The sequence below is a fragment of the Dipodomys merriami genome, unplaced genomic scaffold, assembly GCF_024711535.1.
Source record: "Dipodomys merriami isolate MVZ:Mamm:240054 unplaced genomic scaffold, mDipMer1.0.p SCAF_62, whole genome shotgun sequence".
Lineage (NCBI taxonomy): Eukaryota > Metazoa > Chordata > Mammalia > Rodentia > Heteromyidae > Dipodomys > Dipodomys merriami.
Genome location: NW_027206202.1, coordinates 2,327,542 through 2,341,622, shown reverse-complemented (window position 1 = coordinate 2,341,622; position 14,081 = coordinate 2,327,542). Strand labels below are relative to the sequence as shown.

General features: G+C 43.9%; 1 protein-coding gene across 2 annotated transcripts in view; it reads right to left on the bottom strand.

The window, feature by feature from the left end:
* Positions 1-14,081, bottom strand: part of Xpo6 (exportin 6) — an 89,982-nt gene that overhangs the window by 16,792 nt on the left and 59,109 nt on the right. The window contains exons 11-14 of one of the 2 annotated variants that reach the window (XM_070004275.1): positions 13,408-13,500; positions 11,633-11,702; positions 7,250-7,409; positions 5,045-5,137 (exon numbers count right to left, since the gene is read on the bottom strand). In XM_070004275.1, coding sequence (XP_069860376.1) covers positions 5,045-5,137; positions 7,250-7,409; positions 11,633-11,702; positions 13,408-13,500 — 416 coding nt within the window. The remainder of the gene's footprint in view (positions 1-5,044; positions 5,138-7,249; positions 7,410-11,632; positions 11,703-13,407; positions 13,501-14,081) is intronic. The other variant, XM_070004276.1, reaches the window with a different exon arrangement.

The following is a 14,081-nucleotide window of genomic DNA, read 5'->3' as shown; positions in this document are numbered from 1 at the left end:
ATCAAGAATCAATATGGATTCATATGTAAATCTATTCTCACACACACACACCATTAACAGCATCCTTATTTTCTACTGGTGATCAGAAAAGCCCATTAAGCCAGCCCCCGTGTGTCCTTGTGGAATGTTACCAACCCTCACACCACACTTCCTCAAACCACAATCTTCCCTAAGATCACCCTGCCTTTGTCTTACAGGATTACTCTAAGGCACACTGGCTCCTTTCAGACCTGGGTATGAGGGGCTACACTTACTAGTGTCCCTGCTTCTGGGACCTTTCAGGGACAGAGCTAGGATACAGGCAGATAGCACTTTACAATAAAACTCAATGTACAACTACAGGGCAAACTCACAATAGGGGCCTCTTGATCGGACCCAAAAGCAAAGACAGTAACCATCTCACAGGCTCTCGCACACATGCTTGTGCACTCCATGCATGACTGAAGTCTGATCTAGGTTGTAGCAGAAAGTTAACATATGGTTCGTAATTAGTTGTAACATTCCTGGGACAACTGGAGACATTTGAGTACAAACCACATTATTACTTCATCCATTAAACCCTTTGAGTGTTGATCATGTTACCATTCTGGAGGAGATTGACCTTACATGAAAGAGATTCATGCTAAAGTATTAATGGGGGGTGGGGGTGGGATTGGGAATGTGGCTTAGTGGTAGAGTGCTTGTCTGGCATGCATGAAGTCCTGGGTTCGATTCCTCAGTACCACATAAACAGAAAAAGCCAGAAGTGGCACTGTGGCTCAAATGGTAGGGTGCTAGCCTTGAGTAAAAGAAGCTCAAGGACAGTGGCCAAGCCCTGAGTTTAAGAGGAAGGAAGGAAGGAAGGAAGGAAGGAAGGAAGGAAGGAAGGAAGGAAGGAAGGAAGGAAGGAAGGAAGGAAGGAAGGAAGGAAGGAAGGAAGGAAGGAAGGAAGGAAGGAAGGAAGGAAGGAAGGAAGGAAGGAAGGAAGGAAGGAAGGAAGGAAGGAAGGAAGGAAGGAAGGAAGGAAGGAAGGAAGGAAGGAAGGATTTGGACATGAATTCAGGAGCCAGTGGCCTCATACCCATAACCCTAGCAACTCAGGAAGCTGAGATCCGATCATGGTTCAAAGCCACCCAGGCAGGACTGGCAGACTCTTCTCCAATTACCTACTTTCAAAAAAACAAAAAAAAAAAAGGAGGGGGGGGGGGCTGGGAAGGTGGCTCAGCGGTAGAGCGCTTGCCTTGCATGCCTGAGGCCCTGGGTTCGATTCCTCAGTACCGCATAAGCAAAAAGAAAAAAGCCAGAAGTGGTGCTGTGGCTCAAGTGGTAGAGCGCTAGCCTTGAGCTGAAGAGCTGAGGGACAGCGTCCAGGCCCAGAGTTCAGGGCCCACGACCGGACCCAAAAAAGAAAAAAAAAGAAAAAAAAAAAAAAAGACAGGAAGCAGAGCTGTGGCTCAAATGGTAGAAAGTGAGCCTTGAGAAAGAAGCTCAAGGACACATGCAGGCCCTAAATTCAAGCTCTAGGATTGGCAAGGAAAAAAAAAGTTTGGAATTTATAGGGAAAAGACAGTGATTTTGTATTTTGTATTCAAATCCATAAATCATTCTACCTTTACTTATGTTTGAAACACAAAACCAAAGGGGGAAAGAACACTGTTATGGTTTAAATATAAAATGTCCCCCACAGGGCTGGGAAGGTGACTCAGTGGCAGAGCGCTTGCCTTGCATGCATGAGGCCCTGGGTTCGATTCCTCAGCACCACATAAGCAGAAAGAAAAAAGCCGGAAGTGGCGCTGTGGCTCAAGTGGTAGAGCGCTAGCCTTGAGCTGAAGAGCTGAGGGATAGCGCCCAGGCTCAGAATTCAGGCCCCACGACCGGACCCCCCCCCCAAAAAAAATGTCCCCCACAGGCTCGTGCATTCCACATTTTATCTCCAGCTGGTGGGACTACTCTGGGTCCCAACCCCTTCCCCTCTCCCCTGCTTCTGTCTTCCAGGAGTGAACAGTTCTCCCCAGATATAGGCTTCAGCTGCTGTGGTGTTCTGTCTTAGCTTAGGAGGCTAAGCTTTCTTTCCATGGACTGATTCCTCTGAAACATCAACAAAATAAAACCTTCCTCCTGTAAATTATTCTCTCAGATACTGGGGCACTAGCTATGTCAAACTAGCACTAATACAGACTTCCAAGTCTTTGGAATCAGAGGCCTTCAATCTAGCACAGTTAGGGCTCCCAAGGCTGGGAGGGGCTTGTACGCTCCCTGCAGTCATAGGGAACAACTCATGTTCATGAGCAAATTGGCATCTTTCTCAACAGATGCCTCACAACTTTCTCTAATTCTTAAAGAAGAAATCAGCTTTTTAAAAAGTTGTAAGATCATGAGGAGAAGTTTGTCTTCCCATCATTTACTTAATTTGCAGCTCAGGAATGCTGTATAACAGGAATAGGCAAATCATAAATCATAGTGTATGTACTGTAGGCTTTGTAGGCCATCCTCCCTGTCATAACCATTCAACTCAACCATTCAACAAAGGCAGCCATAGATGATACATAAATGAATGGGCATGGCATAGATAGTAAACTTGAGTTAAATAAAAGTCACAGGTGTCCACCATTTGGGACAAAGCTGCTGCCTTGAGCTCCAAAACACCAGCTAAAACTCAAACACAAGTATCAATCACGGTCGCCAAGATGAAACTAAGCTGCTCACTTGATGATCCTAGAATTCAGGATTAGAAAGCTAACAACAAAATTTCCCCAGTCAGGTACTTTCAGGGCTGGGAAGGTGGCTCAGTGGTAGAGTGCTTGCCTTGCATGCATGAGGCCCTGGGTTCGATTCCTCAGTACCACATAAGCAGAAAAAGCTGGAAGTGGGGCTGAGGCTCAAGTGGTAGAGTGCTGGCCTTGAGCTGAAGAGCTGAGGGGCAGCACCCAGGCCCAGAGTTCAGGCCCCACAACCGACCAAAAAAAAAAAAAAAAAGCCAAGATAAAGAAGTTCCCTCTGCCTTGATCCTTTCACAAAAAAGGCAATCACTTTCTTTGCTACTATTGTCTCCCTGTCCCTACTTGCAGAGAAAGTACTTTGAGATGACCATTTCCTCTCTTTACTTTTGTTTCTTCAAACCTTTTCTGTCTATAAAAGCAACCTCCTCTACCCAGCTCACTGAAACATTATATTCTAAAACTGAAAAATAAAGGCAATTAAGATTTTTTGCTGAGCGTAGGCATGATGGTGCACATCTGTAATCCCAGCGCTCAGGAGGCTAAGCAGGATGATGATGAGTTGAGGCCAGCCTGGACAACATAGAGAGACCCCATCCCGAAATAAAAGTAAAAGGGGGCTGGCAATATTAATTGAGGAGTGGTAGAACACTTACCTAGCATGCTCCAGGTTCAAACCCCAGCACTACCAACGCCTCAAAAAATCTTTTAAGTTGTAATTTTGTCCTTTGACACTTTATTTACAAAAGCAGGAAGTGGACAGAATTTGGCACATAGCAGGCCTAGTGTAGGGAATCTCTGGGATAAGACTCAGCCCTTAGGCCCTCTATCTCTTCTCTTTGCTGCTTTCCTAGTGGTTTCCCCTATCTATAGGCTTATCAAAGTGTAATCCCTAGACGTTTTGCTTCAAAATAACCCAAGGGTCTTCTTTATTATGCAAAAATCTTGAGCCTTTTGCCATCTTACCAAAATCAGAATCTCTGAAGGAACACATTCTCTGTATCCTTCTCTGTCTTGCTTTTGATACTGTATTTGTTTTGGTTTTGTCCACAACTCTAGCTCACAGCTCTTATACCCCTTATGATGCCCTAAGTTGACCATAGCAATACTTTGTTTTAAAATATTTGGCCTTTTGTCCTTGGCTTGTCCGACTGCTTTAGAGCAGAGTGAAAGGTAGTCTTGTTACCTACAGAACATCCTTTCAAACACACCTAACACACCTTAATAGTGAGTTCATAGCCACAGGATGGAAGCCTGGCTACCAGAGGAACCTTGGAACCAGCTCAGAGTGGAACCTTTTGGCTCTCTAGTAATTTAATCAGCTAACTGTACTTCCAGAAAAACCAGAAGCTCCTGGATGAGCACACACATGCAGGGAGGCCAGCAGAAGCCGCTCTACGAGTATCCTCTTGCCCTAGCCATCCTATCTTATACTAGTAGTAACCTGGAGGTGGTATCAGATTCCATAGGCAGAGGGCTCAGTCACTGAGATTGTCCTCTTCTTACCATTCCCATGCCAGCTGCAGGCTCTGTGATTACAGCCAGCAGCAGTATGTTGGGATTCCCACAACCTTCTCCTCCATTTTATTCATTTTCTAGAAAGGGCCACTACCTCTAGTGGTGTCACACTGAATTAGACAGAAACCCTCACAAAACTCTCCCCATACCCAATCTAGTGTCTGAGCATCTTGTGAGTATTAAAGTATTTTTATTCACACACTTGCAGTTGCAGTGATTGATCTATTAAAAGATACAAAGGTGGGCTGGCACTGGTGGCTCATGCCTGTAATCCTAGCTACTCAGAAGGCTGAGATCTGAGGATCATGGTTTGAAGCCAGCCTGGGCAGGAGAGTCCATACTACTCAGAAAAAAAGCCAGAAGTGGTGCTGCAGCTCAAGCAGTGGAGAGTTATCCTTGAACAAAAGGAGCTCAGGGACAGCACTCAGGCTCAGAGTCTAAGCCCCAGTACTGGCAAAAACAAAACAAAACAAAACAAAACAAAACCTACGAAGGTGTCCCCACAGCAGTCCTGGAGGGCCTTGCAGCCTCCCCTCCCTAACTATAAGCTTTCCTCGCCTGCAGTTCCGCTGCTTTCAATGCCTATTCTACAGAACCACCTTCTCCTCCTGGCTCATCATCCAACAAATTCCACTCCCTCCAGTACCCTGTCTCAGGCACACAAGCCAATACTCTCTCTAGAATATTCTCTTATTAGAATCTTCATTCTACACTTAGAGTTTAAGAGTCACACCCCTAACCCTGGTACCACTACCTCCTTCCCTCTATCTAACTGTCTGAAGGCAAGAATGTGGTCTTTCTTAAGGAGGCACGTACACCAATCTACTCACACATCAATGAGGTCAGGTTTCAACACCGATGGCACAGCTGTTTCAATGTTGTACAGTTTAATCTGAGATCCATATAGAGTGACTTTAACCAACCTGTTGGCAAAGAAACAGGTGAAAATGGACTTTAAGGATAAGGACAAAAATGAACAAAACTGACAAGGTACCAGCAAAGAAATGCCCCAACCGCAGACTTTTTCAAAACAAAAGAATCCACACTAGACCTTTAATTTTACCCAAAGAAAATAATCTGAGACAGACATGATTTCTGTACAAAGACACTCACTAAAATATTTATGGTACCAAGTCTTAAAAGAGCTGGGAATGTGGCTTAGTGGTAGAGTGCTTGTCTAGCTTGCATGAAGCCCTGGGTTCGATTCCTTAGTACCACATAAACAGAAAAAGCCAGAAGTAGTGCTGTGGCTCAAGTGGTAGAGTGCTAGCCTTGAGCAAAAGAAGCTCAGAGACAGTGCCCGGGCTCTGAGTTCAAGCCCCAGGACTGGCCAAAAAAAAAAGTCTTAAAAATAGAATGGATATAATGGAATATATTACATTTAATTTTAAAAAATGCTTAGAAGATTATTTAATGACTATGGTCAAGGTATTGTAAATACAAAAGGGCTAACAAATGCTTGTATATATATTAACCACATTGACTAGTTAGGTCATAAGAAAGAGCCTTCTTTTCACACTGTAATCCAAATGCACACAAATAGCAAGCATTGCTCAGCACTGACAGGGAGAGAGGCATACATAGGACTTATAAGATAATGACAAGGGATCTCTGATACACTCTCACCCCAGTTATATTGACTGACAGACATGTCAGTATTGCTCAAGTAAACTAAAACAATGGACATCTAATCCATGGGTTCCATATCCTATCCCAGCTAAAAATTAGTGCAAATGAAGACAGACAAACTGGAATTAGACATGCTGTTGTTTGGCAAGAGCATAGCAGTTAAATTCCATGGGCTCTCTCTCTCATAAACCATGTAAAATGGACAAGGTATACTAACTACCTCTAAGCCACAATTGACTCAAAAGTACAATGGCAATACTGTTTCTCTACACACAATAAAATTAAATAAAACGTGCACACCCACTTTAAAAAATTTCCCACTATTGGCCAGGCACCAGTGGCTCACACCTATAATCCTAGCTAGTCAGGAGGTTGAGATTTAAGGTTTGCAGTTCAAAGCCAGCCCAGGCAGGAAAGCCCATGAGACTCTTATCTCCAACAAACTACTCAGAAAGAAACCAAGAAGTGGTAATATGGCTAGCCTTGAGCACAAAGAGGCTCAGGGACAGCATTTGGGCCCAGAATTCAAGCCCCAGGACCACGCACACACACCCCCACCCCCACCCCGCAAAAGAATTCCCATTATTGTATGGTGCTTTTACTGTTAATATAACCTGGCTTTCAAGGAACTTAAATTTTTAATCTTTCAAGGGTTTAAAATTTTTAAGCTAAGAAATAACAGTTAAAGAAAAACTGGGTGTGGACAGAAGTCAGCTACTGGGACTCAGTGCATGCATGTGACCCAGCAAGGAGCCTATTTGCACCCTTGAAAGCTTAAGGACTCTAGGTCTTCAGGCTGGACTCACACATAGCCAGCTTTGATCTAATCAACCCTTGAAATGGTTTGAATCTCTTACGGTTTACCTGTGACTTTTAGAGTGCAAGTGTGGGGAAGAACTGTGCAAAGGAAAACCTTCCCCCGTCAAATGCAGCCACATTTCATGCAAAGATCCAAAAAAGAGCAGGTATGAAAGGAGCCAGGCTGGACTCACTCTCAGGCCAGGCCCCTAAGGCACTGGACAGACCACAGACAACTTTCAACTCTGGCAGTGAGCTGCCCACTTGTTTTCTTCATGCTGTTAAATCATGTAAGGAAGGACTGGACACTGACTCCAACTGGCTCATTCCAATCCAACACCATTTTTATTATATCTCTACACATCAGTGAGGTAACAGATGTGTCCACTGCTCTGTTACATGGTTGGCTTATGCTAAGCACCTTATTTAACTCTCATGATAAATGGTTCCCCTTCATTTTCCATATGAAACAAGTGAAGTTCAGAAAAGCTAACAGTGAAGCCCCTCTCAGAGCTGGTGCCAGAGACAGGAATGTACACGCAACAGCTGTCCCGCACAGAAGGGGAGGTAAGTTCTGAAGAGGGCGAGTTCTAGGGCAGCCCGCCTACCTCTCTACGACTGTGAGGGCGTCATTAAAGCGAGCAGCAAACACGTCCCCAATGAAGTACTCGGCCAGGCGGCCCACAGCCTGCAGCAGAGAGCTCAAGTCTCGCAGGGAGCAGTGCAGGCGCCGGCAGTCGTTTTCCGCAGTGATGTTCAGCCTGTGTCCTGGAACGTAACATACCAGTCACTTCAGTCATTACAGACTGCGGTTCCTTCAGACCAGCTGCTCGGGGACAAAACCAATTCACCAAACCTAGCCACCTACAGATTGCTTCCCAGGACCACGCAGGAACACTGGGCACAGCTTCCACCTAAAAGTCTATCCACATGTGTTGCCACAGGAGGGACAGAGTGGAAGGGAAGGAACAGAGGGCCTCGGATACAATAACACAGAGGAATTCCATCCTGATGCCTCTAAAGATGGTAAGGTATTGATACCAGCAAAACTGTATATACAAGAAAACACACTCAGGGAGGCCTCATCAGTAATGTGCACAACACGGTCCTATTTCCAGGGCAGAGCTGCTACTCTAAGCAATATGCCAAACCTGCTGCCTGTGCCCACCACTGTTTCAGGATAAACCCCTAAGGGTTGAGAGGCCTGCCTTGCTAAATGACAGGGCTGTGCTGCCATGCAATTCACCGTTCTCGTGGCAAAATTGGAATGTAATAAAAAAAAAAGTACGGTTCTAGGCCCCTCTAATCCCTTTTACTCTCCTGAGAATCCTTGCCATCACAATCTCTCCCCTCTAAACTTGCCCTGATTCATCTGGCAAAGCATAGTGCCTAGAATAGAAAATAGACTGGAAATGCTATGCATTTGAAACTACTAGGCTGAAACATATGAAATTGCTGACCACTGACTATTGCACAAAACTGAAAGTCCTTACAGTTCACCTCAACATATATATGTCATGGAAGGAAGCATTGTGTTGATCAAAAGGGCAGGTGGTTCTTTCCTGTTCTGTCTGAAAGGCAGACAGACAATAGAGGCTAGACGTATCCAAAATGCTATCTGCCTCCAGTCTAAAAACCTATCTGTCCTGCCACAAAATTATTCAAGGTACCAACTATAGTGGGTGTGGGAGGGGGAGTGAAGAGCTGTTCATATTGACTTGCACTTTTTTCCATTCTGACTAAGGCTTATATTTCCCCCCAAAGCACAGAACATCTATAAAGTAGAATCTTAAGTGAGATCATGCTACATGTAAGTTTAGAAGAGACTTTTGAAGTATCCTCTAAGTCATCCTGAAGTAGCCTAAACATGTTCTAAGCTACATCCAAAGAACAGCTCCTCTGCAAATCGCTGCCCGGGGAGGGGCATCTTAATGGAAAGTATCATTTAATTTTCTTGTTTGAGGGTCATGAGGGAGGGTGAAAGCATGAAAATTAGTGCTTAAAGTATTCCACTCCAAGAGAACAAACAAGTCATAACCCCAAGCAGCGCAAGGAATGAATGTTTATATATTGTAGAGAAAACAATGCCTTGTCATGCAAACAAGAAAGCTTGCATGCTAAGCAAAATAGTTATAAAGAAGTTACTTCGAGGGGCTGGGAAGGTGGCTCAGTGGTAGAGCGCTTGCCTTGCATGCTTGAGGCCCTGGGTTCGATTCCTCAGCACCACATAAGCAAAAAAGAAAAAAGCCGGAAGTGGCGCTGTGGCTCAAGTGGTAGAGCGCTAGCCTTGAGCTGAAGAGATGAGGGACAACACCCAGGCCCAGAGTTCAGGCCCCATGACTGGACAAAAAAAAAAAAAAAAAAAAAAAAGAAAAAGGGGAAAGAAAAAAAAAAAAAAGAAGTTACTTCGAGCTGAAGGAAGCTATCCATGACGAGTGGCACAGCCACATGTAAAATGGATACAACACCAAAGAGTTTCCTAATCCACTAGACAGATAGTGAGAGTCAAGGATGGCCTGCAAGGAGCACAAGTGCCATACAACAACTGTCAGGAAATTGCCATGCCATACAGATGTGCTTGCCTTGGTTTTTCCTGAGGACTTGGAGACAAGATCGGGGTTGGCATGGTAACAGTAAGTACATCCACTCTTCCAAATATGAATGTACTAGCAAAGCAGGGAAAGGCGGGCTCTGAGCACACCCAATGGTCTCCAATGATCATAGCAGCAGCAAAGGTGCCTTGACTCCCACTGTCACATGTGTCAGATGAGACACTAGAATTACAGGCTGAAAAGCCAGAGATACAGCTCAACAGAGTGCATATGTGAGGCCTTGGGTTCAACCCCCAGCACTAAAAGCAGGGTTTAAAAAAAAAAAATAGTAGAGGCTGGGCTTAAGTCAATGCAAATGAAAGGAAAGAGGCCACAAGCTGTGAAGAGAAAAGATAACATGATTTCTATTGAGAGGCAGAAAGGCAGACCAATATAGCAGGGAAGTTATTTGGAGGGGCAAATGGCCATGGGAACCAGGGAACAAACTGTACTCAGCAATTTCAATTTTTTTAATAGCTTTCTGCACTGGAAACTTGGCTTCTGAGCCACTAAGGCATGAGAGAATGCTTTGTCATGGAGAAGAAAGTTCATTTTAAAGCAGGAAATAAGCATTTCACTGGCCTGAGAGGTTTTGCCATGCGATATGCACCACAGATCAGTGCTGGGAAAAGATTTATAAATGCTCTGGAAGAGCCAAATGTTCTGTGAAACTGCCAGTAAATGGGTTTCAATGAGGACAGGTATGTGATATTTAATTTAGTGGAAATGTATTCTCTTTCTAGAATGTGAAGCTCTGAGTTATCAATAGTCTAAAAAGGATTAAAAAATACCCACCGCAGATTTTACCTAGACAGACTCACCATAAAGATGAATAGGAAATCTAGGGTCAGTTGTGGGTGGGGACATTAACATAGTTGATATTTGTTATAGATCAAGAATAATGGTGTAGGCTCATACTTATAATCCTAGCTACCCAGGAGGATCATGACAAGGCCAGCGTAGATAGCAAAGTTTACTAGATTCAGTCTCCAAAATAACCAGGAAGAGGCTGAGCTGGATGCCTAAGCTTGGGTGGCAAAATGACAGAGGGAAGGAGGGAAAGAGGAAAGAAGGGAAGGAGGGAGGGGAGGGAGAATAATGGGAAAGGTATAGTATTGTACATCTGTAATTTGTAATGGTCTGAGGCCATCTTGTTTCAAAAGAAACCTACAAACATACATATTCACATAATGTTCTTTGGGTCTGGAGGAGATTCTAATTTGGGTTAATGGCTCTGAGGGAGAGATCACCTGTGCACAATTATTCCCCATGATGGGGATTCTGGAATGTTTAGCATTTGTACATTCAAATGATTTTTCATTAGTGATGACAGGCATATTACAGCCATGTTTGTTTTGAAAAAATGCCTTTTGAAAGTTTGTGTAAGCCACTGAAAGCCAGGACCAGTATCTGCCAAGCCCCATCAGCCTCCTGGGGCTTAACTGTGTTGTTTTCAAAGCTAACAGACATGGAAACAAGCCCTCTGGGGCCACCAGGAAGGGCAGCCTCAGAAAGAGCAGGGAGAGGACCAGGGGAAGCACAGGAAGCTGTCCTCTGAGCAGCTCGGTGCCTGCCACTGAGACAACAGAAGGGCTGGAGGTCAGGACCAGTGTACCTCCTGCAAGGCAATGCAAAGAGCAGCAAGTGAATTTGCAGAAGGAAGACGGCAGGCAGGAAGGACACCTGAGGCTCAAGTTACAGGTGTTTTCACCTAGCAGAAATGTCAGTTATGTCAGCTTTTCACCACTCCCATCCTGAGACTAGCATTAACCAGCCATGTGACAGTGGGTCTTGGAACGTCAGTGTCCTCTTCTGTAAAACTGGAGTATGAGTAGCAGTGCTTATACGTTACAGGCCAGTGGAGAGAATGCAACCACAGGGAAACACAATGCCTGACATATGATGAGTACTCTATAAATGGAGGCTATTTTCAGTATTGTCATCAGGGCGGTCTGTAAAGCACAGCCCAAAGGCTCTGCAGCTCTCCTCCACAGGGAGGGGGGAACCATCCAGGTAGGGGGTTGAACCATCCAAGCAGGGTACTGCACTGTGAGCATGCCTGCCTGCTCAGAGCAGCTCCTCTATTGTAATTTTACCAACCAGACAAAGAGCACATGGCAGGGAAGTGCAAGGCCTTTTCCTTTTCAGTAACTCTATTTGAAAGAACATAGAATATTCTGGGGTTTTAGTAAGTACTACTTCTTTGCCCCAATTAGCTTCTTTCCAAACTTTTCTTTGTAAATCAATGTCAGCCCCTACAGCTTCTCTGCATCAGGACGATTTAAACTTCTGTTTAGAAGTGAGAATTGTGGGGAAGAGGAGCTACAGAGAGCAGATTATGTTATTGGTCCATTTTTTTTTTTAATATTAGGTTAAATTTGAAAATAAAAACCAATTTACCTGAGCCTGAAGTAACTACAAACTGCTGTAATCCCAAATAAACTTCTAAGTTGTCTTGAAGAACTGGGAACTGAAAACAGAAAGATTTTTTAAAAATCATAAATGCAAGTTTTAACAAGTTTTTAACATTAAAACATCAAGTACCTATGGAGAGCGGGTCAAAATCCAGAATTTTTCTCCAAGAACCTTTATATACAGCTAGGAAGAGAGGGCTCCTTTTGCTATCCACCACCTACCCCATTTTTATAGTTGAAACTATTATGTAATGTACATAATAGTATGATTTGGGTGGGGGGGGGGGTCAGTTCTGGGGCTTGAATTCAGGATCTGGGCACTGTCCCTGAGCTCCTTTTGCTCAAGGCTAGCACTCTATAAAAGAGCCATAATGCCACTTCTGGCTTTTTCTGTTGATGTGTTACTGAGGAATTGAACCCAGGGCAGCTTCATGCATGCTAGGCAAGCACTCTACCACTCTACCAGAGCCACATTCCCAGCCCCATAGTATGAATTTTTTTTTGAGCATGGCAAAGGATGCTGGGATATGACTATCACATTCCTAGCAAGAGACATCAGCCCCCAAATGAGAGCTAAGCTTTGAGAGCTAAGATGGGGCTGTATTTCGCCTCAAGCACAAAGGGAAACAATATTGCCCTTGAAAACAATATTAAATTATGCCTTGTTAATATGCATAGCAAGGTAAAAAGATAGGCTACATGATTTGAAAGTCAGTTTTCACTGTTCACACAGCAACCAAGACTTCATAACTAGAGCGGGCTCTTTCTGAAGCTGCCACAAACATCACAAATGAAAAAGCAGCATTTTCCATAGAACACCATGCAGCTGGGTCGTATATACAAAAGCTAACTCCAGTAAGTTATCTTTCCTTAGAGGAAGATATGAATTTAATGAAATAACCACTATTATAAATACTAGTGTAACTGGGTGCTGGTGGCTCACGGCTGTAATCCTAACTACTTCAGGAGGCTGAGATCTGAGGATCTGGGTCCAAAGCCAGCTGGCTTTGTGTCTGAGCTCTATTACCCTGACCACCACCTCCAGGCTCTGGCGTAAGTACTGCTGCCATTCTGTCTGCTGCTATGGGGAAACAAGGGCATCAACTGAATCCTGTCCTCTTCTTTGGTTTTGGTCTCAGATATACAAGTGGAGCTGTGGCTGAAAGTGGTAGAGCACTAGCCTTGAGCTAAAGAGCTAAGGAACAGCACCCAGGCCCTGAGTTCAAGCTCCATGATCAACAATAAATAAATAAATAAATAAATAAATAAATAAATAAATAAATAAATAAATAAATATTCATTTAATGAAATCAACATTATGACTGAAGAGCACAGCACAAAAACACAGGCAGAGGACTAGCAATGTGCCACAGGGAGTTGGACAGAGGCCAGCTTCGCAGCTGTGTTGTCTGGCCACCTTCACTCTACTGATGGAAGGCATCAAGGCATTTATAAAGTAAGTATTATCTTCAAGATTAGACTGAGCTTCTAAAAGTTTGCAAACAAATGTTAACATCAAAAAAGTAGAGGTCTTTGCTGTTTAATAAGTAATCATTAGGGTCAGAAGTGTAGCTGAGTGGTGAGGCATTTATTTGCGTAGCATTCCATGAGGCTCTAGAGTCCATCTCCCGCACAGGAGAGGGCTAAGTTATATACAGATGCACATAGCAAGAGAGGGCGAGACAAAGAAGCATATGCCATACATGCTACACGGACAGGGAACCAATCAGATTCTTCCTTCCCCTTCAAATGATGAGTTACCAGAGTTGAGAAGGCGTGCGTGGGAAGAAGCTCCATCACCTTGGCCACCACCTCCAGGCTCTGGCGTAAGTACCGCTGCCACTCTGTCTGCTGCTGTGGGGAAACAAAGGCATCAACTGAATCCTGTCCTCTTCCTTGCCACTCTCTCTATCTCATGTCTGGTCTCAGACACAAAATTTTGACGAAATAGAGAATGATAGAACTAGGTTATTTGACACTTTAAAAAGCCAGGCTAGAATTATTCTTTAACCCAACAAATTGATTTCATAACAAGCTATTTCCTCAGAACGCCATAATCTATACAGAAGAACCCACTTTTTCTCCTGCAGGCATAACAGTACAGAGAAAAAAGAGTCACCTGTGAAAGGTTTGGAAACCTTTACTTTGTCCCACCCATCGGGATCACTCCCCCCTTTCCACAACATCCAAGGATAAGTCTATGTATACATACCTTACTAAATCAGGGCCCTTATGGTGTTGTCCACAGGCAAGTGACAACCTTCCTTGGAGGCCTTTCAGCAATTTAAATTCTGTGGCCTCCATCCTAGATCGCCAAAGCTAAAACCTGTTTTAACAGGCTGTTCCAAAACAGAATTCCTTCCATTCTAGTTTTTTCTATTTTATTCTATTTTAATTTTAGTCTTATCATTTAAATATCTCTAATTTTCATCAGT